Source organism: Artibeus jamaicensis, unplaced genomic scaffold (genome assembly GCF_021234435.1).
Source record: "Artibeus jamaicensis isolate MK-2021 breed Jamaican fruit bat unplaced genomic scaffold, CSHL_Jam_final contig_447, whole genome shotgun sequence".
NCBI classification, from domain to species: domain Eukaryota; kingdom Metazoa; phylum Chordata; class Mammalia; order Chiroptera; family Phyllostomidae; genus Artibeus; species Artibeus jamaicensis.
Window position 1 is genome coordinate 1459769 of NW_026521834.1, and position 24970 is coordinate 1484738.

Consider the following 24970-nt stretch of genomic DNA (forward strand, 5'->3'; position numbering starts at 1 on the left):
CCCTCCTCACCCTTGACATCCAGTCCCCAGACGCAGGTCTTTCCATACTCTCTCCCAAAGCTCCAGTGCTCGCTGAACTGCTGTCAGGCAAACTCAGTTATAGGGCCCCATGGCCAAAACACAAAAAGACAATTAACCCACTTAATTTGAACACATACACACATACATACATAGGAGTAGTGGACCCAGAGTCACGAGACCTCATGAGCTGCCCACAGTGAGCCTCAAGACTCTAAAGGTAAACATGAAGGGAAGGGTCATCTCAAAGTCGGCTAGTCCCTCACTGTCAGCCCTCCCCATCCCCCTGCAGGTTTCAGCGCCCCAGCACACCCTAGAAGCCAGCGTTGACAGACACGGGCACATCCTCACTATTATAACCACCCAGACCTCCACTATTCCTTCGTCTTCATTGTTGGACTTAGAACCAATTCTCTCAGCCCTAATACTCTCCCTCCTCAGCCTGGCATAATGCTAGGTGCTGACCTCACAAGTTTACAGTCTAGTTGGGCATGATAATTAATACACAATACATTGGTGCGAAAGTGTAAGGATAAGCTCTGATTGGTGTATGGCTCAGTGGGTTGGGCACCGTCCCACAAACTAAAGAAAGGTATGTTCAGTTCCCAATTGGGGCATATCGCTGGGTTGCAGGCCAGGGGGCACACAAGAGGCAACCAATTGGTGTTTCTCTCTTTTACCCTCCCTTACCCTCTAAAAATAAATAAAGTCTTTTTTTTTTTTTAAGCAAAGTGTAGGATAAGAATGGGGCTGTAAAGTTTCACTGAAGCTTTACTTTAGAAGGACTCAGGCAGGAATAACTGGAGAAGCTTAGGTAACTAACCCTTGCCAAGCACTTGTAATGTGCTCAGTGTTGGGAATCCAAAGAGTTGATCGAGTTTTCTTGCAGAAGCTGAGCAGCAACCCCAGGTGATCAGATGCAGAGGGAGGTTTGGGAGAGAGCCACTGAGCCTTGCCAAGAGAGTTCTCAGCAGGGAGAGCAGTCCCTGTCGAGGTAACAGGATGAAGGGATATGGACCAGGTTAAATTTGCCCAGAGGTGAAAGGGATACATCTCTGGAAGCTCCCTGTAAAGTAGATGTTGGTTCCACAAAACCCAGCCCTGTGCGCTCTTGGCCTCTCGGGAAGCCACACTGATGGGCCCCCAGCTCTCCTGAGACCTCTGGCCCCACACAAGCTGGGTGTCTCTGAAACCAGGGACACCCACACAATCTGGGTGTCCCTAGTTTCAGATCACAGACATCTGCACTAGAGTGACTGGCCTGAGCAAGCAAGAACTGGGCCCCCGGGTGGCAGAAAAGGAAGGACCCAGCAGAACTGTGAAGTGATTTGGCCATTTCTGGCCATGTTACATGAACAGACCCAGTCCAAACGTACCAAGTAACTCTGGACCAATTTTTCAGACAACCTCAAGGAAAAAAGTACAGCAATGGACCTTGTTAATGATCTGAGATCTGCCCCAGGGCAGTAAGTCTGCACAGACAGGAAATGCTTCTGTGGCCCAGAGTCCGTGGGAGGGGCTAGGTGGAGAAAGTCGTGGCCTCCTCCTCTCTGAGCTTGGCCTTACTGATGGGGTCCCTTGGTAGCATCAACTCTTGGATCATGGTGTACATAGGACACTGCACGGAGAAGCAGTTTTTCTGAAGGAGAAAAAGTCTGGTTTGGTATCTGACAAAAGAGATGGAAATGGGTTCTCTGGAACAGGAGGGGTTAAGGGCTGGGGGATGTGGACAAAAGGCAGAGTAGGCGTGACTGCCTATCTTGCACCAAGACTGATGGGAGTTACATTGTGATAAAAAGAACTCGGGCAGCCACAGACACGCCTTGGAAACAGGAAGGCACAGAAGCTGCAGCAGGTCAGTGTTGGGGACTCACCGCCAGAGAGAGCCACAGCAGCCCCACAGGACCCTTGGACACAGTCTTGGACTTGGAGAACTGTGCCTGGTACTGCACTGCGATGAGGAAGCCCTCCAGCCCCACCTCAGTGATGCGGTTTCCTGGTCAAAGAAACAGACAAGGTGCCTCTCAAACCACCACCCTCACAGAACACCCTTGACAGCCTCTTAATCCACAACAAGCTCCCAGCTCACCAGCCCAAGACTAACTCCTAACCTAGCCCTTCACCCCAACTCTCCTTTACTTCCCTGACTCCTTTGTCTGAACTCCCTCGCCTTTTTATTTTTCAACCCCCATTTCTCTCTCTCACTCTCCTTGTTACTCTCAAATTAACCCATCTCAGGGCCTGACTTCCTAAAGCCCCTGTCACTCTAAAGCCCCTGCAAAAGGACCTCTGATATGATGTGCAACTATGGAAGAACCAGGTTCTACTCTGGGGTCAGGGTGGGAGCACCCTTGGGGCAGAATAGGGCCCAAGGAACCTCGTGGCAAGAGGGCAGAGGTGGTTGGCACACATACGGAGGAGGTTGAGGTGCAAAAGGACCTTGTTCCCAGGCATGAAAACCTTCCCATCTCGGTGTTCCACAGGCTCCAAGAGAGGATTGACCATCTCAGTAGTTTCAGCCACCAGCTGCTAAAGTAGAATACTAATTGCAGCAGAGGAGAGGGGAGCTGATCAACAGGCCATTCATTCAATCGACATACATGTTCTGAGGGCCAGTTATAATCCAGGCTCTGTCCTAGATTCTGGGGATACAAAATATGCCCATGCCCTCAAGAAGCAACTGGGGTGGAGGGTCGGGGCAGAGAGTGAAATGGTAATACAGTATCTGTGACAGTTGACACAGGCAAACTCAGACTACTGTGAAAGCACGAAGCAGGGACGCCCAGCCCAGTCTCCCACACTGGTGAGCTGAAGTTTGAATGGTACATGGTGGATACCAGATGAAGATGAAAGGTGTTCCAAGCAAAGAAAACAGGTGGTCAAAGGCCTGAAGCAGTACGGCACACTCAGGTTTTACCATTTCCTAAGGGCTAGAGCACCAGGGGTGATGATTGGAGGGTCAAGGGAAGGCAGGATGAGAAGAAAGTGCCACAGTCGGAGAGAAACAGCAGCCTGGATCCAAATGGGACGAGAGACCGAGAAGCAGCCTCACCCCTTCTCCACCTGACTGTCCCCTTTGTAAGATCTTGAGAAGATGCCAGAGAGCCTGCTCAGGAGGAAGCAGTGTTTCCCGTTTAAGGCAGGAGAGGTCTGATGGGCAGCCTTCCTCCTGCAGCCGATTCCACTGACAGCTGGAGGGGTGGCAGCCATGGTTGGCAGTCCGGGAAGCAAGGAGAAATTGGCTCAAGTTGAAAGGGAAAGGGCAGGCTCCAGCGCAAAGGAGAGAGGGCGGGAGGGAGCCTGGCACAGGGTGGGGCAGCACCATGACCAGGAAGCGTCCTTCCTGGGAGCTGCTGAGAAGGGCACTGTTCCCAGGGCCAGCAAGTGGTGGTGGTGGTGGTAAGCCAATGGCCTTTGGGGAAGCAAACTGAGCGGAGACAGGATAAAAAGTGTGAACTGAAGCAAGGAAAGAGAGGGTCTCCTCAAGCCTGAAGGGAAAACAGGGCACCATTATCCCCCAGCAGGCCCAAGTTGGGAAGGGGCTGTGTCTCATGTGCCTAGAGCAGGAGGGGAGAACAAAGCATGAACTAAAACGCTGCTGCCACAGTACAGGGCTGGGGATCTCCCAGGGACATGCTCCCTAATCCACACCACCACCACCACCACCACCACCACCACCACCCCGCAGCCTACCTCTGATTCCAGGAGGATGCTGCGCTTCTCTTTGCTCCCAGTCTTTGGCCCTTTTCCCTTGATTGGTTTCTGCTCAGGAATGGTTACCTCTGGAGCAGAAAGAGGAGCCAGAATGCACAGTGTAGAACTCTGATACCAGGTTCCCCTGAGAGAAGGGCTGGGTGAGGAAGGTGACTCCTCAAACTGGATTCAGGTGCAATAGAAACAGCTGCAGGGACCCCCAGCTGGAGGGAGGTCCTCTCCTGAGGGCAGGACCATGGGGTTCCAGCCCAGGAAAGTAAGTGTGGAGTGCAGTGGCTAGGATGCGGGGCCAGGTGGGGCTTTCCACATCATCTCCCAAGAGAAGGTAACAGACTCAGAGAGGGACATGCCTGGAAAACTAGCCCACCCCTCCTGCATCCTACCCCACGTTCCTCCTTCCTACCAAGATGCCGTAGAGGAGAACTAGCACTTACTCCCCTTGCCTGCCTTCGTAGAGTCTTCCTTCTTTGGGGTTCCTTGTGTGGGTGACTGCCCAGACCCCGACTTCTCCTCTTTCTTCACCACTTCCTGCGGGGGATAAGAGAAGAAAAATTAAAGTCCTCCCTCCGTGGCGAATGGGGAGCCGGTTGGGAAGAGGCCAGTTTTAGGACCCTGGGCCTGAAGTGGGACTTCGAAGGCCTTCTTCCCTCCCCACTCCACCAGTGCAACACGGGAGTTTCCTCTCTGCTCACCTCAGGAGTGCCCAAGGCTCTCTTCCCACAGCACACCTACCCCTGACTTCTCCTTTTTCTTGCCCAGGCTCTTAGGGGTCTTCAGTGTCTGCATCTTATCTGTCTTGTCCACCAGTGCAACACTGCTGACCCCCACCAGCTGATTCTTCTCACGGTCTGTTTTGGAGTCCCCATGTCGAGAGGAGGAAGGCTGTGCTCACAGAGGGGAGCAAAGGGAGGCAGAAGCCAGTGCTCCTTCCCCAGGGAGGGGAGCCTTGGGGCTGGGTGGCAGTCCCACTGGCAGCACCCCACCGCCCATCTGCCTGCCCAAATGCTAAAGTAATCTGGGACTTCTAGGGGTTGAGAAGAAAGGGCAGAGGGAACTGGGGATAAGTTGGGGTGGTGCGGGTGGGGGGTAGGGGATCAGACTCTCACATTGTTCCCAGTGCATTTACACGCATTCAGTCATTTAACCCTCTCAGCAATCCTGTGAGTAACATGCCAAGACCACAAGCTGTTACCTTACAAGGGATTTCAGGGTCTAGCAGTTCAGAACTATTCCTTTCTCCTAACCAATATACTCTACTGCCGGTGAAGAGGTTCTGCAGTGAGACTCCAGATGTTTGCTAGGTCTGTGCAGAAGTCACACAGCAGGACAGTCACGTCAGAAGACAGGTTGTGACATGGCTAGCTTGCTGAGAACCATTGGCCTAGGAAGAGGCTGGGGGGCTGCTCACCGACCGCAAGCGCTCCTGGGTCCCCTTTTCCAGCAGGAGGCGGCGCCGCTCCACCACCTCCGTGTGCGTGAGCTCAAAGGGCCGCAGGACCTGGGCCAGGTGGTACTGCGCAGTGAGACACCACCTCGCAGCCAGGTCCACTCAACCAGCCCGTCCAGTAAGCACACCCACCTCGGCCAGCTTCAGAGCGCCCTTGTCCTGGATGCGGTTGTGGGCCAAGGACAGCCAGAGCAGGGAGCGGTTCAGCCGGAGGCCCTGGAGGGAGGAAAGGTACACGAGCCTGTGGACCTGAGCCCCAAGGCTCCGTGGATCTGTTCCCCGCTGCGCACACGCACATCAGCGATGTAACCAGCGCCCTCGTCCCCGATGTGGTTGAAGCCCAGGTTGAGCGAGACCAGGGTTCGGTTGCAGTTGTGCAGTGTGGACAGAGCCTGGCCTAGGAGCTGCGCCCCATGGTCATCAATGTTGTTATTCCTCAGAGACAAGTGCGCGATCCTAGGCAGGGGGAGGAGGAATGAGGGTCACTGGGAACATGGGGTCCTGAGAGTGCACTGGAATCTTGGGAACTTGGTGGCATGAGGAGGGCCACTGGGTCTCGGGTTGGTGGCACAGGAATTCAGGGTGCCTGGGGAGGCGCACCAGGGGACTAGGGATGACTTGCAATAGGGGCCGGCCCAGAGAAAGGGGGTGGGGGAAAGGAGTCTCACCTGCTGTCCTGGGCCATGAGCTTGTGATACGACTGCTCGGGCAGTGGGTTTCCCTCCAGAGACACCTTTCTGAGGATGGGGTTGGTCTGAGAACCAGGGAGCACCACTGAGGCCAGGTGAAGAAAGGGCACAGAGAGGAAGTGTGGGGCTCTGAGGAGCAGCTTGGAAACAGAGGCAGAGGATGGATCCCAATATAGGACACTATATGAGAATTTTTAATTACATGAGAACTAAATGTAATTTAGTTCTCCAGACCAGAAGTCCAAAAGTGTGGCCATATGAAGTGATCAGATTACTCCCCAGAATTAGCAACCTATACTACAGTGAACTCTATAATGACTCCAAGGATCCCCACTCCCTAGTATCTATGCCCTTGTGTAATCCCCTCCCCTCAAGTGTGGCTGGACCTAGTGATTCATATCTGATTAATAAAATCTGGCGAAAGTAATGGGATGTCACTTCCAAGTTTAGCTTAGGAAAAAGACTGTGGCTCCAGTCTTGGATGCTCTCTAGCACTCCCCAGGTCACCGTGAGCTGCCACGTGATGACAGGGCACTCAGGCTGCTTACAGGGCCTCCTGCCTCCCATGGACACGCTGCTACCTGTCAGCAGCCACGGAAGTCGGCTTGGACGTAGATACTGCAAACCCAGCCGAGGCGACCGCAGCCCCAGCTGTCAGCTCCACTGCAGCCTGACCAGTGCCCTGAGCCAGAAGCACCTACTATACTACATCCAGATTTATCTCACAGAAACTGTGAGATAATAAATGTCTGTTGTTTTAAACCATTAAGTTTATAGGTGATTTGTTATGCAGCAATAAGTAACTAATGTGTACCCTGTCCACAAGGCAGTGGCTTCTCCAACATTGCTTAGAGAACAGAGGCCTTTTTCCAAGTCACAACAAAAATTGAACTAATGGCTAGAAATTTCTCTTTCAAAATTTTCTCCCATAATATATTATCATTGTTTAACCTTTCAGGCTGGCTCATCTGTCATCTAAACAATTATATTCATTTTAAATTACTTTTATTATGTTGATCTAACTTATTTTTACATATTAAACAAATTTTGTAGTTATTCTTCTGCTGGCTAAATTGTCTAATTACCATGAGAATAAAATAAAGTTTCATGGTATTCTATCCAGAGTATTAAGGACCTCCAGCTGAAGCTGATTCAGTCCCACAAGAATCATCCATCCCACCTATGAAAGGAAGACAAACAAGCCAGTGTGTAGGGCTGAGTGTGTTCTGAGAAGCAAGAGAAGTCAAGGGTGCTGGGGGAGCCTTGAGAAGGAGCAAGGAGCAGCAAACCAGCTCTGTCCTTTATACAGCAGACCACACCTGTAGTTACACTACCTCCCACCTTGCTCCTGCTCCCTCCTTTCCCAATTCCCTGCCTGAGCCCCTCCTATTCCTCCTTCAAGGCTCAGCTCCACACCACCTCGTCCGAGCAGCCTCCCATGTCACTGTGCCCCACACCCATAGGGTAACACTACTTCTCTGCTCCTACTCCCTCCCCCCATGAACCACTTTTCTGCCACCACAGTCCCCACATTGTCCTGCAGTATCTCTTCCTAAATCCTTCTCCCTCTCTCACTGGACTGCCAGGTCCTGGAGGAGAAAAACCAGCCCCTAGTATCATGTCGAGTCCCAGGCCTCAGGAAACAAGGGAAAAACTCCAGGGAGAGAGTGGTGGTAGGACTGATGGAGGGAGAGGGATGAGGCCACAGAGATCCGGCCCCTTGCGCAGTAGTGTAGGCAGAAGAGGGAACTCTGCTTTGTGTTAGATGGGAGCTTCAAAAGACACCAGCTGAACCCCATCTCTATAGGGGTGCCAGCACAGGCCCTTAGGAGCTGGGACTTGGCACTTGCCTCCCCAAACTGCTCCCTCTGACCACCCACCCACTCAGCCTGGCTACCAGGCACTGGGGGCCTCCCAGCTCGCCTGTTCGGGGCCTCGGCTGACCTGAGAGTGGGTGAGCAGAGAGGTAGGAGGGTGATGAGTGTGGCCAGGGTCTTATCAGTGAGCCCCACCTTCCACAAGCTGTTGGTGGAAAAGAAAGCACAGGACACAGCTGGAGCAGCACCTCCTGCCCTACACCGTCCTCCCAACCGCACCCTTCCTCGCCGCCCGCCCTTTTCCACCTCCCCAGGACCTTCCCTGTTCCTCCGGGTCTTTCTCCTGAGCCATCGCCCACACTGGCCCTCCCCCTCCCCACGTCCTCTCACTTGATAGCCTGCAGCTGGCTGAGGGAGGGCAGACATTTAGAGAAGATGCCCAGGATCCGATCCTCAACTTTCCAGCCTGCAGAAGGGAAGGGAGGGAGACCCCTCAGGCCTCAGGAAGGGGTTGGCAGGGGAGGGAGCAGGGCAGAGGAGGGTATGCCCACCTCGGATATAGATTTCCTTCACAGACTTGTCTTCTGGCTCTTGCTCCACCTGGATTGTGGGCCGGAAGAACACGTATTTGCTCTCCAGACTGTTGAGGCTGCAAGAACCCGACAGCCTCTGATCGTCTAGCAGACAGGGGTGCAAGGAGATGGTGAGGAGGGAAGGTCCGATTCAAAGGGACCCCAGGAGGGTTCAGACCTGTGGGACGCTGGCTGGTTGCCGGTGCTGGGGTCAGGCCAGGTTCTGCTGGGTTTGGCGGCTAAGCCAGAAGACTCCCCCACCCACCATCCCACCTGCTACCCCTCACAGCCACTCTGTCCTGTGCTCCCGCAATTCAGCCCTCCGCGGATGGGAGGCTGGGGATGACGGAGTGGCCCTAACAGGCACCCCAGGGCTCCACCGTCACTCACCCAGGGTGGGCTTTTCCGACAAGGAGACAGATGGGAGAGAGGTTGGGTGCGGGCGGGGCCGCGTGACAACTTTGGGGAAGTCCGTGTAGCCGGACCTGGTGCAGAGCTCAGCGAAGTCAGTCTCGAGGGCTCCGGTGCACTGGTACTCCTCTGTGGGCCCAGGCACGGGGAACACAAGGGGCAGGGCCCGCGTGTCAGTGCCCGCCCGCCCGTGTTCCCAGCTCCACCGCGCCGCGCTTGGCCTCGGGGTCGGTAGGCCCCTCCCTATCTGAGGTGTTGTAAAGACCCACGCTGAAAACTGTAAGAAACCAAGGGCTGGGAGAAAGGACTACAGGGAGGACTGTGCTGGCTCCTCCACCCACCCCCTTGTTCATGGGGCTTCCATTGTCTCTCAGCTCCCCAAGGGGGCTCTGCTCCCACATCTGTCAGCATCCCAAAGCAGAGTGTGGGTTCTTTAAGATCAATTCAGTTCAAACGTCTGCCAGGCTGAAATTCAGGAACTGTGATGTGAGGCAAACTGGGATTCACATCCCAAGACGGATCAGGGAGCTCGGCACACAGAGGGTGCACAGTCTATGCTTGTGGAATGAACACATGAATTTGCAGTTTACGAAACACTTTTTCACCATCAACTCCATCGTCCTCACCTCAGAGGCAGGGCAGGACCCACACTTCCATACTACAGAGAAGTAACAGGCCCAAGGTCACACATCTAATCATGGTGACCACTTACGACACTCTTACCTGTGCCAGGAGCTAGCTACATTCACACACAACTTCAGTCGGTGCAGCCCTTTCCATACAGCACTTCTTTGAACCAGAAACCCTATTATTATTTCCTGGTTCATCCGTCTCGCCCACCAGAGCGTCTTTCTGCACATCCAGTTCAGTGCCTGGAACAACTACAGCCTGACAAACCAGAGTCACAAGGGGCTGGGGCAGCACACGGAGCCTCAGCCTCAGCCTCAAGGCCTCCAGACCTGATCCCCTAATCTCGCCACCAACGTACCAGGGTTTTTGGGCTCCTCCTCGCCCACCGAGGTCAGGACGGTCGCTGGCTTCTCCTTGGCTCCGCGATCCCCCTTCTTGGTCACTGTGCTGGACGACTTCTGGGTCCCCGGACGCGGGGCCCTGGGTGACGCCGCGGGCACACTAGCCTCGCCAGACATGTTGGTACCGTCTGCAGCGACCCTAGGAACCCTCACGGGGGTGAAGAGGCAAAACGAGTGGTGATTCTGCAGGCGGTGTCCAAATAAGAGGTTTCTATGCAGCGTCCGCCGTGGCATAGGCTCCGCGTCCCTCTCCACGACAACGGCACCAGCAGGGCCAGTGGTGGAACCTGGTAACCGTAGAGTGCACGCGGGCCGACAGGGGGCGCTCCCGACTCAAAGCAAGGGATGAGGGCGGAGCCATTGGTGAGTGGGTGGGGGGTGGGAGCCAGGGAAACAGCTGGGCCAGGGCAGAGCCATAGGACAGCGGGACGTGGGAGCAGGTGAGCCCCGGAGGACCTGGCCCAGCGAACCCCGTGGGAAGGGAGAGAGCCAAGGCCTGTCCAAGACCTGGGCTGGGGCTGAAAGGACAGGGCTAAAAGAGACCAGGACGAGGTGTGGGGCTAAGACCAGCGCCCAGCCATCCAAGTCCCCTAGGAAACTGAATCCAAGAAAGTGAAGAACTGGCTCGTCCTATCAGGGATGGTGTGTCTGAGGAATTTAAGGAGAGTCCCGGTGGGGGTAGATTCTCTCTCTGGGCCTGCCCTCCTAACCTGTAAGGAAAGGAGTCCTGGTGGACAAGGCCCCGACAGACCCATAATATTCTCCACTGCATCTACTTGGCCTCCTCAAGTCTTGGAACTTAGTTGATCTGCTAATAAGTTGATGAGGCTGGTAAATGCTGTATAGAAACCTTGGATTCAAAGTCGTCAAGTAGTCCAGACCCTGCTGGGCCCCCCCATTTGGGTATACCATCTCCTGTCTGCCTTCCTGCCTCCAGCCTCCACACCCCACTCAGTGCCACTTCCCTAATGCCACTCCCAGCCCTCCTCACCTTTCAGCTTGTTGCTGTTCCCCTGTAAAAATGCCAGCCTGGGCCCTGACTGGTGTGGCTCAGTGGATTGAGTGCTGGCCTGTGAACCAAAGGGTTGCAGGTTGGATTCCCAGTCGGGGTACATGCCTGTGTTGTGGGCCAGGTCCCCAGTAGAGGGCACAAGAAGCAACTACACACTGATGTTTGTCTGCCTCTCTTTCTCCCTCCTTTACCCTATGTCTAAAAATAAATACATAAAATCTTTTTTTAAAATGTCAGTTTGGGGCAAGGCTCCCACCTGTTCAGTCTCAGAACATGCAACTTGCCCATCTGTCTGAGCACTTATCACTGTCACTGGTACTTTTAATTCACTCAGTCACTCAGTCTTTTAGAAAATATTTATTGCCTACTATGTGTGAAGGGGAACCAATGTTGAGCGTAAACACAGGACTCCTGCCTTCAGGAAACTTACATTCTGGTGGGGGAAGCAGAAATTAATCAAAGAATCACATAAAGAAGCAACACATTACAGAGGTGCCTGGCACCCTGCAGGTCTTCTGCAGACATCTGGTGAATGAATACAGCTGTGATCAGTGCTATTAAAGAGAGATGCTTCCCAGAGGAGGGGATGTGAAGGACAAGTAGAAGTGGGAGAGGAAGAGCATTCCAGATGTATGAAGTCCCTGTGACAGGAAGAAGAATGGTTAATGGGAGGACCTAGAAGCCAGTGTGACTGGAGCAGTGAACACAATTCAAGGTGAAGCTGAAGACAGAGATAGGACAGCCAGCAGACCCTTTACTTAAGACCTTTGACAGTTTCCGCTCTGGCCCAGTAGCAATGGGGCACCCATGAAGACACTCAGGCAGGGCAGCCTAACCACCTTGTATTCGGAGCTGTTGGTTGGAAGGGATGCCAAGTGAATGCAGGGGGAGAAAGGAGACACTGCTGCCAAGGTTAACTGTCTTTGAGCTGCCTCTCTACTAAATGGTGAGGGCTGTAGGACAAGGCCTGTGCCCGGTACCCCTGTGAAAGCACACACACACACAGAAGCTCACACACGCACACATGCACACATACACAGAGCCCAGCCCAAGAGTGCACAGAAAAGGTACCCACTATACATTTTACATCAATATGACATCAGAGTTATCCAGTAACACTCAACCCACCGGTTTATGTATACACACATGCCGTGGCAGCCCTCAAGAGCAGTGGGGAGAGAAAGGAAATGCAGGCCTCCTGCCAACCAGGGTCCCAGTGTGGAACCAGGAGCCAGGTTTCCATCTGTCCATTCACTTCCTCTATTAAAATTGTTCATAAACATGTTCATATTCACAACCTGCCAGAACTTTCCCTGCTCCTTGCAGGGTACGGCTGGCTCTGTCCTCAACCTTGGGCAGCAAGAACAGGTGTACTGGCCTCTGCACACCATCTTGGTCCCTCAGCGGTCCTGGTGCCGAAGTGGGGGTGATGGGGGATGCCGTATGGGAGGCAAGTCGTAGTGTCCAGGAATGTGGCTGTTCTTGGGTGAGTCATAGTGGCCAGGGATCAGGGCCGGAGGCAGAGGGTGCTGGGAGCCCACGGAGTCTCGGTCTAGAGACAGAGAGGGGACGGAAAGAAGGGGAGGTAGCTCCCCCCCATCTTACCGCTCCCCTCTCCAGCCTCTTCTACCCAAAGACAAAGTGCCTGGTGCTGGGCTACAGGGCAGTTTGTGTGGCTGGTGCAGCTCCTCACCTGCCAGGAGGAGAGGCCATCTTGACCCACTCACCTCACAGGATGAGGATACTTTGTCATCTGCCTTGTTCCCCACTTTTCTGGGTACCAGCTCCACAGGTTAGGTGCTATACCACCACCGCTTCAAATCCTCGGCCTCAGGCTCTAAGAGGCGCCATGATTCCCAAACACCACGCCTGAACTGAGCCCAAGTCTGCCCCCAAAAGCCTTGCTGTTGCTGCCACATCATACCACCTCCATGTTCTTTCTCTGTTCCTTTCTCCCATTCCACCTCACCTGTCCCTTCTCCCTTTCTACCTCTCTAGCCCCTGCCCCTGTGGAGAAGGAGGGCTCACCATGGGTCAGAGCAGTAGGCTGCTCATAGGTACCACTGTCTCTCTGCGGCTTCAAGTATCGCTGCCTCTGGCTGTCCAGGAGCTGAGGAGCCTGCCTGGAGGGAGATCCTGACGGAGGGCCTTTCATCTCTACATAGCTGCTTTCCCGGGGGCCCCCGAGCAGGCTGGACAAGTCCCGGATGGTGGCATAGGGGTTCTCACTGCTCAGGGAAGCCACACTGGCCCCCAGTCCTTCTTCAGAGATGGGCCCTGAGGATAGAAAAAAGAATTCAGGCTCAGGAGAGGCACTGGCTCCTAAACCTCACCCCACCCCCTACACCCCATCCCCCTGCTCACCCCCCACCCCATGGCCATACCTTTACTGTAGAATGGACCTGGACCATTACTGCTGCGGTAGCTATAGCTGCAGCTACGGTCCATGCAACTGCTACCTGAGGAGAAGGAGGCAATGCCTGATCAGACCCCTGACCTCCTCTCCAGGTTCTGGCCCCCTCCAGCCCCCTCTAAAACTGGTGCCCAGAGCCCCCTTCTGCAGATGCATACCCTCAGATGGAGCAGGACTTTGAGCGGTACACACCCACCCTCACCAGAGGCCTGGCCTCCAGACTCCTACCCCTATCCAGAGGCCCTGGAGGGGCCTCCCGGCGGCGCTTCCAATCAGCAGGCAGAGTGGCATGGCTATCTGGCCCATGGGCTCCACCGGGCCACTCGGAGGCCTGGAGGCTGGTGAAAAGCTGACTGCCTGGAACCTGATAGAGGAGAAGCAGAAAGGGAGAAGGACATGCAAGGGTGGAGCTTTCCAGAGAAGCAGGTCTTTACCTTCACAGTGCACCCCTCCCCCAGCACTGACCTTGTTAGGGGGCAGGGGGTTGGGTGAGCACTGTGACAGGGTGTGGTAGCTGGGGTTGGAGTAGTAGTGACTGTAGCTCAGAGAGACATCTGCAAGAACAGACACAGACACAGGATGACCCACCGAATCAGAGATAGGCCCGGGCCTGAGAATGTTATTCTGTTCCAGGGGGTAACTAACCAGCCCCTCTGACCTTCCTCCCTCCCTCCATCCCTCCACTTCCCAACTTCTAGGTCTGGGGAGAGATGCAGAAACCCCCTGCCTGTAAGCGGCCATTGGACGTGTCCTCTTCCCAGCTCACCTGGCATGACATACTCAGAGCTGTCCAGTTGCCCGCTGCTGTACGCCACTGCCAGGTGTTGGTGCTCCTTGCCTTTTTGCCAGTGGCGGTAGCCAATGAACAATGCCGCAAGGGCCACCACCAGGGACCCCAGTACTGCGATGCCGATCACCACCCCCAGTGAGTTATAGGCCACTGGAGAGGGAGGCATCATGGTGAAGGGCTCCTGGCTTCCTAGTGGGTAGGGCAGTCATTCAGGACAGTGTCTTGGTTCTGATAGTGAGCTTGGGGGACGTGCATGGGAGGACCCCTAGATGAGGGGCTTAGATCCTGGCATAGACCCAACCAAGTACCTGTGTCCTGGTTCCCTGAGGCTGATGGAGACCTAGAGAGGAACTCACCCATTCTGCAGGGGGCACCACTGTGCCCTGGGGGGCACACACAGGCCCCTGTCTCTGGATGGCACCTCTCTCCAGAACCACACTGGCATGGTTGAGAGCAATTGGCACCAAACATCCCTAGAGAACAGCCTAGGAGAGAGCCAAGGAAGTAGGCGGGGATGAGAGATTGCCAGGACACTGCAGTCCCCTCCTTGGGCCAGGGCTGATTTGGGGACAGGGGCATGGAGCTCTCCTTCTATTGGTACCTTCCAAGCAGAGGGGTCCAGTCCAGCCTGGGGGGCAAAAACAGCTCCCATCCTGGGGATGGCAGGTCCCACCATGGTGACACTGGCAGGGCTGGGCACAACCGTCTCCCCAATGTCCTGGAGAGCACGCTGCAGGAGACAAGGGGCCTGCCTCGTGTGCGAGCCCAGCCCTGCCCTGCCCACACCAGATGGATTCTCAGCCCCCAGCATCACTGAAACCTGTCCCTCAGCTTCAGTCTCCCCAAGGACACCAAGCTTTGAACAGTATCTACACTCAGATGACTCATAAATGCTGATCTGCAGACCTATGTGCCCAGCTGCCTACTTAAAGTCTACGCTCAGCTATTAATGGCCACTCGGAACAACACAGTAGGGCCAGGCGACAAAAGCCTTCCAAACTGCCCTGCAGGGTGTAGCTCTGGACTTCTTTTTTAGAACATGACAGACATAAATGTCCACACTATCGAAAGCACAATTTTTGTGTATTTGACATTAGCAAATAATCTAATAGTAGTTATTACTGAATTCTATGGAAAGCTCTTCACCAAGATGCCTTTCCTCTACCCTGCCTGCTAATGAATGAGCTTACACCAAGCCTATTTCATAATCATAGCTTCTCATTTCCTTTTCCAAAGTTTATTTCACTTGGTTGATTTGGGCTAATCTTTCCCATGATGTTGTTCATGTATTTGTGTGGGAAAGAAGCCATGGACAACAATTTATAAATAAATACATTGAAAAGTACAAAAAAAAAGAACATGTTCAAAACTGAACTGTGGCTTCCCTCACCCCCTGCTCTTCCTAGGCCTCCCGTGCAAAAGGGCAAGGAACCGTTTTTCCCTGTTTATTGCTGTATCCTCAGCACCCAGAATGGAGGTGATGCCCAATAAGTATTTCTTTATATTGTTTATCTAATTGACTGAATCAGGTTAGGTCCAGAGGCTTTAACACCCAGGAATAGGAGAAGAGACGTACGTTGGGAACAGTCTGAGCCAGTCCAGCCAGCCAGGCAGTAGCATGTTCCATCCGAGGGGTGGCAGGAGGAGTGGTTAGCACACTTGCAGGGCACACAGCGTTTGCCATAGCGTCCAGGCTGACAGGCTGGGAGAAAGACGCTCCTGGTGATTGGGGGCAGGGGCCATCCCTCAATAAGCCCTTGGTTCCACTATTTCCCTCCCTCTTTCTTACTGCAGTAACTGGCACAAAGATCAGAATCGGGGGGAGAAGACAAGATGGGTAGGGCGCAGGCTTCTAGCATCTGACACTGCTGACAGGTGGGCGAGGAGGGGGCCTCACGTCTGTGGCAGGAGGGACCTCGGAATCCGGGTGCACACACACAATTGCCGTTCTCAGGGATACAGGTGCCCCCGTTTTTGCAGGTGCAGGTGTTGCTGCAGTTGGCTCCCCAGAAGCCCTCAGGGCAGGGCAGGTGGCACCGGGCACCTGTGGGAGCGAGGAGTAGAGTGAGCCTGGCTCTCTCCCCTTCCATAGGGATTCTTCTAGATACAGTTCCTAGGGCATGCACCACCGACTCCACAGTGGCCCTGGGATCTGGACGCCCAGAATGCTCACCTGTCCAGCCAGCTTGGCACTGGCAGTATCCATGAACAGGGTCACAGCCATCAGAGTGGTCACAGTCACAGTGACTGGCACAGCCTTCACCAAACTTCCCCTTCTTTGAGAGAGAGTGGATGTAGGGCAGACTAGTCAGCTGAAGGCTAGGGCGCCATGCCCTCCCCACCCCCAGGCAGGCAGGCTGTTGAGCACTTACTGGGCAGGGGAGCTGGCAGTGGACCCCATGCCACCCAGGGGTGCAGGTACAGGCTCCAGTTTGGGGGCTGCAGGCTGCCTCATGGGCACACTGGCAGCTGGCATTGCAACCAAATCCCCAGGTTCCAGGTGGGCAGGGCACAGAGCAGTTGCCACGCTGCCAACCTGGAAGGAGGGATCTGCAGGTAGGCATGGGGACTCGGCTCCCCTCCTGAGTGAGAACACACAGGGCACTGGCTGTGCCAGACTCTGTTATGAGTTGCATGGTGGAGTAGGGGTGCTCATGGTCCCATACAAGAGACAAACATATGAACTGTTAGATATGGAACAGAAAGCTCAATGGCTGCTGGCCATGCACCACCCCATTCTGGGTCTTGGTTGCTTCTTTGAAAAATGAAGGGGTTAACTAAAGGATTTATCCACATCATGTGTAATACAATAGGGAGCAGTGGGGACTGGAGACTGGAGGTTTGTTAAACATAATAGAGAGCTAGCCAAACAAAACACAGCTGTTTCAGAATCCAGCCTACACACTGCCACCATGCCACCCCTGCTAGATGCCAGAGCCCTCCGTGTGCTGCCATCTTGTGGTTCTGTATCACTGAGGGTGAACACTGTTCACTAAAGAAGGAACTTCTGGACTGGGCCTCTGAGAACGATTGGAAGGGTCGCTGGTTTGATTCCCAGTCAGGGCACATGCCTTGGTTGCAGGCCAGGTCCTCAGTTAGGGGACACATGAGAGGCAACCACACAGTGATGTTTCTCTACCACTCTTTCTCCTCTTCCTCTCTCTCTCTCTCTCTCTCTCTCTCTCTCTCTATATATATATATATATATATATATATATATATATATATATATGCCCCCCAATTCCTCCCTCTCGGTGACCCACCCCATTACCTTCCTTGCAGACACAAGCGCCGTCAATCGGCGAGCAGGAGAGGGCATTCTCGCAGGAGCAGCGTGCGGAGCAGTTGACTCCATAGGTATCAGGTGGACAGAGGCTGGCGCAGTGCCGGCCCTGAAGGCAGTGGGCGGCCTAGTGAGGGGACCGGCTCTTCCGCTCGCCAACCCCCCCCCTGCCCCCCGCCCCGGCCGGGGCCAGGTCTCAGGGCGCGCCTCACCGTGTACCCGGGTGCACACAGGCAGAGGCCACTGTCGGGCTGGCAGAGGCCGCCGTGCAGGCAGAGGCAGTGCTCCCGGCAGCCGGGCCCGTGTGTGTCTTGCGGGCAGCTCTCGTTGCAGTGAAGGCCGGCCCAGCCGGGCTGGCACGAGCACTCCCCGCTCATCGGGTGGCAGCTGCGGACAGAGGCGGGTGGTGTGCTCTGAGCCACGGCCGGGAGCCGATCCCTGGACCCCTTCGTGGGCAACAGCCCGCGTTGCCAAGTGAGGGGGCACAAGGATGGCTCGGTGCTGTTTTGAGTGTGCCCCACTTCTCTGTCCCCAAGGCCCTTCTTTTCCCTCCTGTGACATCTGTCACGCCCTTGGATATGCCCCTGGAGCTTTTTGTGATTCCGGAGGCTTCGGCACCAAAGGCCTCTCCCACTGGCCTCCTAAATCCGTGACCAGTGTCCTGCGACCCACCTGAGGCTGTGCTCTGGGTCGCAGGTGCAGGGCACCTGGCAGCTGAGGCCGTAGAGGCCGTCGGGGCAGAGGCGCTCGGAGCAGCGGTCCCCGGTGAAGCCGTGTTCGCACAGACACGCACCATTGGCTGGGAAGCAGCGAGCCCCAGGGGCGCAGTCGCATGTCTCAGCACAGTCCTGTCCGAAGCGGCCCACGGGGCACTCCTCGCGGCACCTGCGAGCCCAGCTGAGTGAGCCTGGCTACACCCACCCCTCCCCACCGCTTCCGCCCTGGCCAATGCCACTCACCCGTCCCCAGTGTAGCCTGGAGCACAGCGACACTGCCCAGTGAATCGGTCACAGAGGCCATTGTTGTGACAGTGACATTCCTGGGAGCAGTTGGATCCATAGAAGCCCTCCAGACAGGGCAGGGAACAGATCGTGCCCTGTGGAGTGAGAAATCGACAGAGCCCCAGACACCCACCCGCTCCCACACCAAGAGCCCTCAAACCTCTCCAGGCCCACAGAACCCAGCCCCTCGCATACACCGACCTCACAGCCCTGCTGAGACCCACCCACAGAAAGGCCCCCAGACCCCCACCGTATCTCAACAGGCCCACCATTCATACCATCCAACCAGGTGGGCAGCTGCAGCCCTGGGACGCCTGGAACACACCCCCATTGTGGCAAGGAGAGGTGCTGGGGCAGAAGAAGCCAACAGTGCCCAGCTGACAGAACACATCGCAGCTACTGGGCAAAACAGGTGATGTCAGTGTATGAACAAGCAGTACCCACCTCCCCTTTGCCTCCAAGAGATGGCCGACCACTCACAGGTCCTTCCAGGAGGGAGGTCTGACTTCAGGGTTCAGTAAATGTCCCTGTCCCCCCACCCACATTGGGGGGCAAAGCGAAAATCTCCCAGACTATTAACGGCAGTGACACAGCCCTGCCTCCGCCTTTGCTCACACTTTTCTTTCTGGGAGAAAGCCTCTGCCTGCATGGAGGCCTCCACCTAGGTGGACCTGCTCCTTCCTGTGACTCCCCAGCTCTCCCTGAGCCCTGTGTAGCAACAGGGTTCTCTGGGTCCCTGTCTTAGCCCCACTTTATGACATGCTTCCACACACAGGCTCGTGTTATCTTCACAGTAACCTTTCCACAGGGACGCCACTGCACAGACCAGGAGCAAGCTCATAGTCAATGATTTGCTCAAGGTCATTTAACCAGTGAGTGGCAGAGCTGGGTCTAGGGTCTTGGCCTTTTGAGTCCATCCCATTTGGAATCCTGTCAGAACCCCCTCATATGCCCACATATACCTGTGACCCCATTAGTGTGCTTGTCCCCTATTACATACCTGGGCCCTGTTCTCTCTGGAGGGCATAAGCAGGCTCCAGTCTGGGGGTCACAGGGCGCCCCGTGGCACTCACAGCGGAACTGGCAGGCAGGGCCATAATGGCCAGGGGGGCAGGGCTGCAGGCAGTGTGGGGGCTGCAGGCCAGAGGGGCAGGAACATGCCCCACTCTTGGGGTCACAGGAGCTGTTGCCACAGCTGCAGGGCTTGTCACACTGTGGCCCCCACACTCCTGGGGCACAATCTGTGAGATGAGATGGGGAGAAGGGGGTCACAAGGGGTCTCACCCCTTCTCAGCCTCCAGTTAATCCCTGACTCAGTTTCCCAGCCGCCACATACATCTATGTCTGGCTTGGCCCAAACTCTGTACCACTTCTTTGGAAAGCAGCATACCGCACATCCCAACGGGGATATGGCGGATAATTGCCCTGGGGTCCTAAGCACCTGTGCCCCAGTAAGGAGGGTGTGCCGAGGCCCTGCAGTCACCAACCACTCACCACTGGAGCAGTCGTCACCCCGCCAGGCTTGCACACACTGGCATTGATTGGGTGCCACACAGCGGCCATGGACACACTCCTGGGCACAAAGGGCTGGAGCAGAGATGGGGTAATGTGAAGAGGCTTGCAACCCTGCCCTTACCCACCTTTATTCTCTGAAGCCTAACCCCATCTTCCTCCCACATCAGGGACCCGGGGTTCTCCGAGCAGCCATTCTGCCTCTAAAATGCAAAGACTGAGGGGCAGCAGCTCAGGTCAGAGCTTGACAAGGTCCAAGGGTCTCAGGCTGCCCGGCCCCTTTCTGTGAAATTCTCAAAGCACCTTGAGAAAATGGGGAGAGGGTCTCATGTAGCAATTAGACATGGATGCTATCCAGAGAGAGAGTGGGGGCCCAGGGTAGGTCAGGCTGGGCACGGACTGATGATGGGCCAGGCGCGAGGCAAGGGGAGAGAGGCATAGCAGTTCATCTGGGGGTCTCAGGGTGCTGGGCAAGAGGCAGAAGAGACTGCACATCAGCAAGTCAGAGACAGATGGCAACAGAGACAGGGACAGGAAGAGACAGCAGCAGACCCAGGAGATGAGGCCCCAGACACACAGTGACAGACACACAGGCAAACCAGAAACAGAGGGAGAGGCTCGGAAAGCCAGAGGCGCAGGGACAGAGACCGCCGAGGACGTGGAGAAGGGGTGGGAGACGCATGGGCTCAACTGGAGACAGAGTAGGAGTCCGAAACTGCGGCCTGGGGGACAAGGCCGGGGGAAGGAGGGGAGGGGAAACCCAGAGGTCAGAGGAGCAGCCCTGCCCTGGCAGGTTCGGGGAAGGGCTAGGAAGGGGGGGCTGGGTCCCTCCCGTTGCACAGCCCCACCCAGGACTCACGGACGCAGACCCCACCGCTCTCGTAGAAGCCCCGACAGCACTGCAGGCGCCTTCGGTGGTCCGTCTTCACCACCTGGCGGTAGACAGTCCGGTAGACAACCCTGGGAAGACCCGGAAGGGCCTTCAGTGTCCCTACTGAGGCCCCAGTGTCCCCTCCCACAGTGCGGCACTGCCCAACACTGTGCTGGGAGGGAGCAGAGCACCACCACCCCCAGTGCCTGGGGGCCAGATGCTTCCTCGAAACTCTAAAGGTTCTGAGAAGAGAATGACAGGGTATAGGAGCAGGAGCAGCCCGTCTGCCCACAGAGGTCAGGGACTCACGTGGGTTGCCGGCAGGTGTGGGGGCTCTCCCTGGGGTGGTCGCAGGGCTCTGAGGGGAGCAGGCTGAAGGGGCGGGAGTAGGACTCCTTGGTGGTGGTGGTGAAGCTGCGAGACAGGAAAGGGCCAGAGGCTCAGGGCAGGGAGAGGCCTGAGTTGGCATAGATGCCACGAGAAGCAGGGCTGTGAGGCTTGGCCACCGTGGGGAATTACCACCCCAACATCTGGGCTTGCTCCCCGCAGCCTAGGACGGACTCCCACCCTGGCCCTCAGTCTGGAGGAATCTTCCTAGAATTACAGCAGCTGTGGAACACCCCCTCCATCAGAGCCCCTTCTCACTCTACGGAACCAGAGCTGTCAAATTTTCCCTCTGCCCAAGCACAGAGATCGAGCAAGAGCTAACTCTAGGCCCAACTGATGGACATGGGTTGAAGCCTTTCCGGCCAAATCCTGCCCCAGGCCTTGTTTCCCAACCTGCCCTCTTTGCTCCCCCCGGGCCAGTCCCTCTGCCTACCCCCCCACACACACAGTAAATGGCCACCCTGTGCTCTGTCCTGCAGCCAGCCTCCCCCAGGGACCAAGGGGACCGGAGTAAAGGAAAGACAGGCAGGGTCAGAGCTGGGATGGAGACTGAGACAAGGTCAGAGACGGGGAGAGAATCAGAGGCAGCCCACGAGGGGAGCAGAGAAAGCAGAAGCAGAAAAGGAAGGGAGGTGAAGCGAAGGGTGCAGAGAGGAAGGGAGAGAAGGGCAGGACCCAGGCAGAGGAGCCCTAGTAGGAAAAATGGGGAGCTGGGGGCTCAGAGCCCTCAAGGCACATCGGGGCCCCTCTCACCTTTCCCAGAAGCTGCAGGTATTAGGGTCATTGGGGTTGAGGGTTCCAGCCAGCCCCAGGCCCAGGGCCAGCAGGAGGGAGCACAGAGGTGGCGACATTGCAGAGGCCTGCAACATGACATGGCTGGTGAGGCGCCCTGCAGCCACAAGCCTAGAGGACCAAATCTTTGCAAAGACCTGAGCAGGGGTGGCAGCAGAGGGCACTCCCCTGGCCACAGCTCCCCAGGTCTCATCCCTGCCTGGGTGGTAGCCTGCATGCCTTTGAGCCTCTCACACTGCTTCTCTCATTCTGCACCTTGAATCACCTTTCCAAGTCTAGCCCCACGTGCCACCTCTCCTTCTCTGCTCTGCTCCTTGACCCCGACTACCACACTGCCCCACCCATCTCTTCTGGAGCCCCCAGCACCATCCCCCTCCCCCACACCACTGTTGCAATCAATGCCCATTCCTTGACCATGACCTCTGGAGGCAGGGACCAGTAACTTTTATCTCTGAGTCCCCAGTCCCCAGTTCAGACCCTACTGGGGCACTTTGATATTTATACCATACGATGGGAAACTAGAGCCAGTGAGAGGAAGTTGTGAGGGAAGCCAACTTAGGCTTAGTCGGAAGAACTTGCAAACAGTCCAAGCAGTTCAGTAACGGAATCAGCAACCTCAGTGGTGAGCTTCCCATCACTGGATGTATGCAGGCAGAAGCCCGAACCACCCTGATGTAGTTGCAGGCTTCCTGCTGTATGGTATGGGAGTAGGTAGGGCTGGGTCCAGGTGACCTTGAAGGAGACCCCTCCCTGACTGGTGTGCTGGCACTGCTGCTATGGACCCATGAGAGCCGTGGTGCGTGTCTCCTGCCAACTCCCAATGTCACATTGAAAATGTGACAGCCTGAAATTAGGCACAGGGGATTATTTATACCGTGGAAGTTGACCAACAAACCCAAGCCAGCCACACGCAGACACACACTGCAAGTGGCTGGCTTGTTAAACACTTGCCAGCACATCACTGCACCCAACTCCAGGCACTGTCAGCCAAGTAGGCCTTAACCTTCCTCTGGCCACCCTGTCAGCCCTTTGGAAAAGGGCCCCTCTCTATCTCCTCCATCCTTAGTCTCGCCCCGTGAGTAGGAACAGGTCAGGACTCAGATACGTCCATTGTGCTCCTGAGTGGCCACCCCCACAGTTGGTTTCAGATTCCATGTGTAATGTTCCTAAAACTTTCCCTGGTTCCTGCTCTACGCGTCCCTGAGGCCCCCACATCTGCTTATGATTTTGGAGCAGGAAGGTCAAGTTCCTGGCCCATTATACCCCTGAGTATCTCTGGAATGCTCGGTGCCTGCCCAACCCCATGCCCCCACCCACACACTCCCAAGGGCCCCGCAGCTACTCTCAGTTCCAGTCCGGGCTGCACTCCTTCCCTCCAGGTCTTGGAGCAAGAGATGTGCTCCCTGACTTACCCGGGCTCCCCGACAGGCACTGCCTGCCCCACAGAAATCCCTCTCAGCCCAAGGGTGGCCCACTTGTCCTCCCCAGGTGGCCTCCCTCCCACTGAAAATCTTTCTCCAGATCCCTGCAGTCCTCAGAGCAGCAGCACCTTGGCACCACTGTCCAACTGTCCCCATGGCAGCTCCCTAGACACACATCTCCACTTCTGGCTTTGGTGCTTCCTCCCCCAGGCCTCAGTTCCTACTGTAACTCACCAGGCCCTAGGGCATCCTGGGACCTGAGAAATTCAGCTGAGCTGGGCAACGCAGCCTCAGCCAGAGAGGCCAGAAAGTGTCCTCGGGAACCCTGGTGCTCAGAATACAGAGCCTGAAAACAGGAAATCAAGACTAGCTGGAATGTGTGTATTTGGGAGATGGGGGGGGGGGGGGGGGGGGGGGTCCATCCTCCCACTGCCCTCAGCTCAGAAGGTGGATGTGGGGCTCAAGGCCGGAAGCCTCTTTCCAGTCTCTCGAGCTGAACCCTGTGGCTCCCTCTGAGTGGGTGAGGGGACTCGGCCTGTCCTCAGAGAGCAGTCGTGTCCTGCAGACCCCACAGCATGTCCCAGTGCACCACCCACAGCCTCCCCCACACACACTATCTTCCACCTCCCAAAGGAAGCCGGCTCCTCCCAATGTCCCGAAACTGCACCCTCTGCCCTTTCCCTGCTCTAGCTGCCTTCCCAGGCCCAGCTCTCACCCTGAACGCTTCCAGCTGTCCTCCTTCCGTATCTCCCCCAAGTGCTCAGCAGCCAGGGCCATGGGCAGGACCCTGAGCCCTCCACGCATCTCTTCCTCCCACATTCCCCTCTTGCTGGACCCCCCTGTAGCCGAGGCACGGGAGCCCCTGTCCTGAGGCTGGAATACTGTCTGTCTGGATCCACGACTATCCCTGGGCAAGCCTCATCTCCAACCACACCAGGACCTAGGCTTGCCCTGGCTAGGAGCTGTCTCCAGTTTGAGGCGGCAGTAAGGTGGACAAGGCCTGCAGCAGGAAGGATCTGAGTAGAGGCACGGGAGGAGGGGCCATGCAGACTGGGCTGCTGGCCCACAGGAAGTCCTTCCTCCATTCCATCAGCCCACTCCCACCGTCACCTCCTCCCGACCAACTTCTAGAGGAAATGTTCCACCTGGGGGCTCTGAGAGGGATGTGGAGGTGGACAGGGGAGCATGAGGACAGCTAGGCTCTAATGGCCAGAGGTAGCTGAGTGGAGGGTGAGGAGATTATTTTCCCAAAGGGCTTCATGGTAGGACTGGAGTTCAGAGGAAGTATCAGCTGTCTGATAGTGGGGTTGGAAGCCAGGGTGGGGTCTGGGAGACCAGTGGGTAGTCAGCAGGGAGCGGGACGTGAGATGGGGAGCCCAATGGGGAGGGGAAGGGTTTGGCCTGACCTGCCTCAGCCCCTGGGGAGAGAGCACAGGCCTGGTCAGGAGCCCAGAGCCTCAGCCTGGCTTCCCAGGTTTGTTACCTTTGGAGTCTTTGTTCTTGCAGGGCAAGGGGACCCTAAGGCCTTCCGGTTTCTCCCAGGCCCTCCAGTCCAGCAGCACTGGGCCCTTGTGATCACATGAGCCCTTCAAGGGGTTTAAATCAGGCAAATGCCAGCACCCCATCCCACCCCAGGGCCCTCAATTCATTCACTGAGATGTACCCCCAGTCTCCCCTACTGCTTCTTCTCGTACAGAAGTCCCCCCACCCCCACTCAATCTCCTTCCTCCACTGTATCTCTGGTTCAAGGGACCCAGACACCTTCCCTCACAATAAGAATGATAATGTG

General features: G+C 56.0%; 2 protein-coding genes across 16 annotated transcripts in view; both read right to left on the bottom strand.

Annotated features, from left to right (window-relative positions):
- Window positions 1–11922, bottom strand: LRRC71 (leucine rich repeat containing 71). 3 transcript variants are annotated; one of them, XM_037132579.2, is made up of 17 exons: window positions 11840–11922; window positions 10691–10769; window positions 9657–9847; window positions 8648–8797; window positions 8237–8362; window positions 8076–8151; window positions 7813–7890; window positions 5848–5916; window positions 5476–5635; window positions 5312–5395; window positions 5141–5230; window positions 4465–4614; window positions 4167–4260; window positions 3712–3800; window positions 2433–2547; window positions 1893–2014; window positions 1–1657 (listed from the first exon to the last, which is right to left on the bottom strand). In XM_037132579.2, exons 3-17 carry the CDS (start codon window positions 9814–9816, stop codon window positions 1538–1540), a joined length of 1683 nt encoding a protein of 560 aa, XP_036988474.2. In that variant the 5' UTR covers window positions 9817–9847; window positions 10691–10769; window positions 11840–11922; the 3' UTR covers window positions 1–1537. The 3 variants fall into 3 exon arrangements, with proteins under 3 accessions (XP_036988474.2, XP_036988473.2, XP_036988472.2); XM_037132578.2 differs by having other exon boundaries at window positions 2433–2544; window positions 9657–10769; XM_037132577.2 differs by having other exon boundaries at window positions 9657–10769.
- Window positions 11053–24970, bottom strand: part of PEAR1 (platelet endothelial aggregation receptor 1) — a 20094-nt gene continuing 6176 nt past the window's right edge. The window contains exons 2-26 of one of the 13 annotated variants that reach the window (XM_053666234.1): window positions 24665–24767; window positions 23897–24197; window positions 23416–23527; window positions 21722–21828; window positions 20891–20995; window positions 20570–20670; window positions 19693–19785; window positions 19199–19439; window positions 18477–18597; window positions 18157–18293; window positions 17870–18082; window positions 17410–17584; window positions 17186–17306; window positions 16287–16450; window positions 16088–16190; window positions 15704–15958; window positions 15491–15616; window positions 14516–14644; window positions 14271–14399; window positions 13891–14103; window positions 13590–13678; window positions 13353–13488; window positions 13096–13170; window positions 12740–12988; window positions 11053–12263 (exon numbers count right to left, since the gene is read on the bottom strand). In XM_053666234.1, the coding sequence (XP_053522209.1) occupies window positions 12112–12263; window positions 12740–12988; window positions 13096–13170; window positions 13353–13488; window positions 13590–13678; window positions 13891–14103; window positions 14271–14399; window positions 14516–14644; window positions 15491–15616; window positions 15704–15958; window positions 16088–16190; window positions 16287–16450; window positions 17186–17306; window positions 17410–17584; window positions 17870–18082; window positions 18157–18293; window positions 18477–18597; window positions 19199–19439; window positions 19693–19785; window positions 20570–20670; window positions 20891–20995; window positions 21722–21819 (3225 nt within the window). In that variant the 5' untranslated portion in view covers window positions 21820–21828; window positions 23416–23527; window positions 23897–24197; window positions 24665–24767 and the 3' untranslated portion in view covers window positions 11053–12111. The other 12 variants (XM_053666235.1, XM_053666241.1, XM_053666237.1 and 9 more) reach the window with 12 other exon arrangements.

What these genes read in the sequence shown, in the direction of transcription:
- LRRC71 (XM_037132577.2), bottom strand. Translation starts at nt 9,933, where the DNA reads ATGCCACGGCGGACGCTGCATAGAAACCTCTTATTTGGACACCGCCTG. An exon ending in AGCCAGCTGCAGGCTATCAA is followed by an intron (nt 7,891 to 8,075) that starts GTGAGAGGACGT and finishes TTCCACCAACAG; the next exon opens with CTTGTGGAAGGTGGGGCTCA. An exon ending in TTTGCACCTCAACCTCCTCC is followed by an intron (nt 2,015 to 2,432) that starts GTATGTGTGCCA and finishes TTCTTTGACCAG; the next exon opens with GAAACCGCATCACTGAGGTG.